This window comes from Austrofundulus limnaeus, unplaced genomic scaffold (assembly GCF_001266775.1).
Source record: "Austrofundulus limnaeus strain Quisiro unplaced genomic scaffold, Austrofundulus_limnaeus-1.0 Scaffold1619, whole genome shotgun sequence".
Lineage (NCBI taxonomy): Eukaryota > Metazoa > Chordata > Actinopteri > Cyprinodontiformes > Rivulidae > Austrofundulus > Austrofundulus limnaeus.
Genome location: NW_013954021.1, coordinates 47,128 through 48,341, shown reverse-complemented (window position 1 = coordinate 48,341; position 1,214 = coordinate 47,128). Strand labels below are relative to the sequence as shown.

At 34.8% G+C, this 1,214-nt stretch overlaps 1 protein-coding gene across 1 annotated transcript in view; it reads right to left on the bottom strand.

Moving 5' to 3' along the window:
* Positions 1–57: 57 nt before the first annotated feature.
* The window catches only part of LOC106535928 (plasminogen), a 6,202-nt gene continuing 5,045 nt past the window's right edge, over positions 58–1,214 (bottom strand). The window contains exon 6 of the mRNA XM_014033080.1: positions 58–205. Within this exon, the coding sequence (XP_013888534.1) occupies positions 117–205 (89 nt within the window). The 3' untranslated portion in view covers positions 58–116. The remainder of the gene's footprint in view (positions 206–1,214) is intronic.

The window sequence follows — 1,214 nt, the reverse complement described above, 5'->3', positions numbered from 1 at the left end:
ATATATAATCTTTGTTTCTTAGAAGAGAAAAAGGACAATAAATAGTGTTTCAAAGTGTTTTCATGGATGTTTTGTTGACTCTATTTAGATATAGGAAATTTCTTTTGTACAGTACTTCAGTGAAGTGATCCTGCATTGCTATCCTGCCTAGAGCTTTTGCCTCCCCTTTGCCCCCCTCCCCATGGAAACTTTTCTAGATCCGCCACTGGAACGAAACAATCAGAAGAGAGATTCAAGACGTATAAAAACAAGTTGGTGTGTACTATAAGAAAGCATAAGAAGGAATATTACAGTGATTTATTAAATAGAAGTAATGGTGATATGAGGGCAACATGGCGAGTAATGTATGGTGTTCTGAAAAATCATAAAATCAATTTAGGCAGTCCACAGTACTTTGTAAAGGAAGACAATGAAATACATGATCTGAAGGAAATTGTAAATGGATTTAATCATTATTTTGTGAATGTTTGTCCAAGTCTTGCAGCTAAAATACCAAAAGTAAATAAAAATGTGAGTCATACAGTCATGGGCTGTACCAACAGTATTTTTCTTGATGGAACTGACAAAGAAGAAATAATGAATATTGTAAAAAAAATCTTGCAAACAAAAGATCAAAAGACTGGGTGAACATGGATATGATGTTTGTAAAGGCTATAATGGACTATGTCATTGWGCCATTTACATATGTAATTTATCATTTTCAACTGGGGTATTTCCAGACAACATGAAGGTAGCCAAGGTAATACCTCTCTATAAAAATGGAGCGCAAAGCGTGTTTACAAATTATTGGCCAATTTCCTTGTTACGACAGTTTTCAAAAATTTTGGAAAAATTATTTGTGACAAGATTMGATTTATTTATTAATTAACAGATTATCTTAAGTAGCAGTCAATATGGGTTTAATGCTAAATATTTGACATCAATGGTGCTCATGGACTTAATTGAACAAATATCAACTGCTGTTGACCCAAAAACAGTATTGTGTTAGTGTTTTTGTTGATTTAAAGAAAGCTTTTGACACCATTGACCACACCATTCTTCTTGAAAAGTTAAATAAATATGGTATAAGAGGTCCAGCACTACAGTGGGTATCTAGTTATCTGGAAAACAGTAAACAGTTTGTGCAGGTAAATGATGTCCATCCATCCATCCATCCATCCATCCATCCATCCATCTTCTTCCGCCTATCCTGGGTCGGGTCGCGGGGGCAGCAG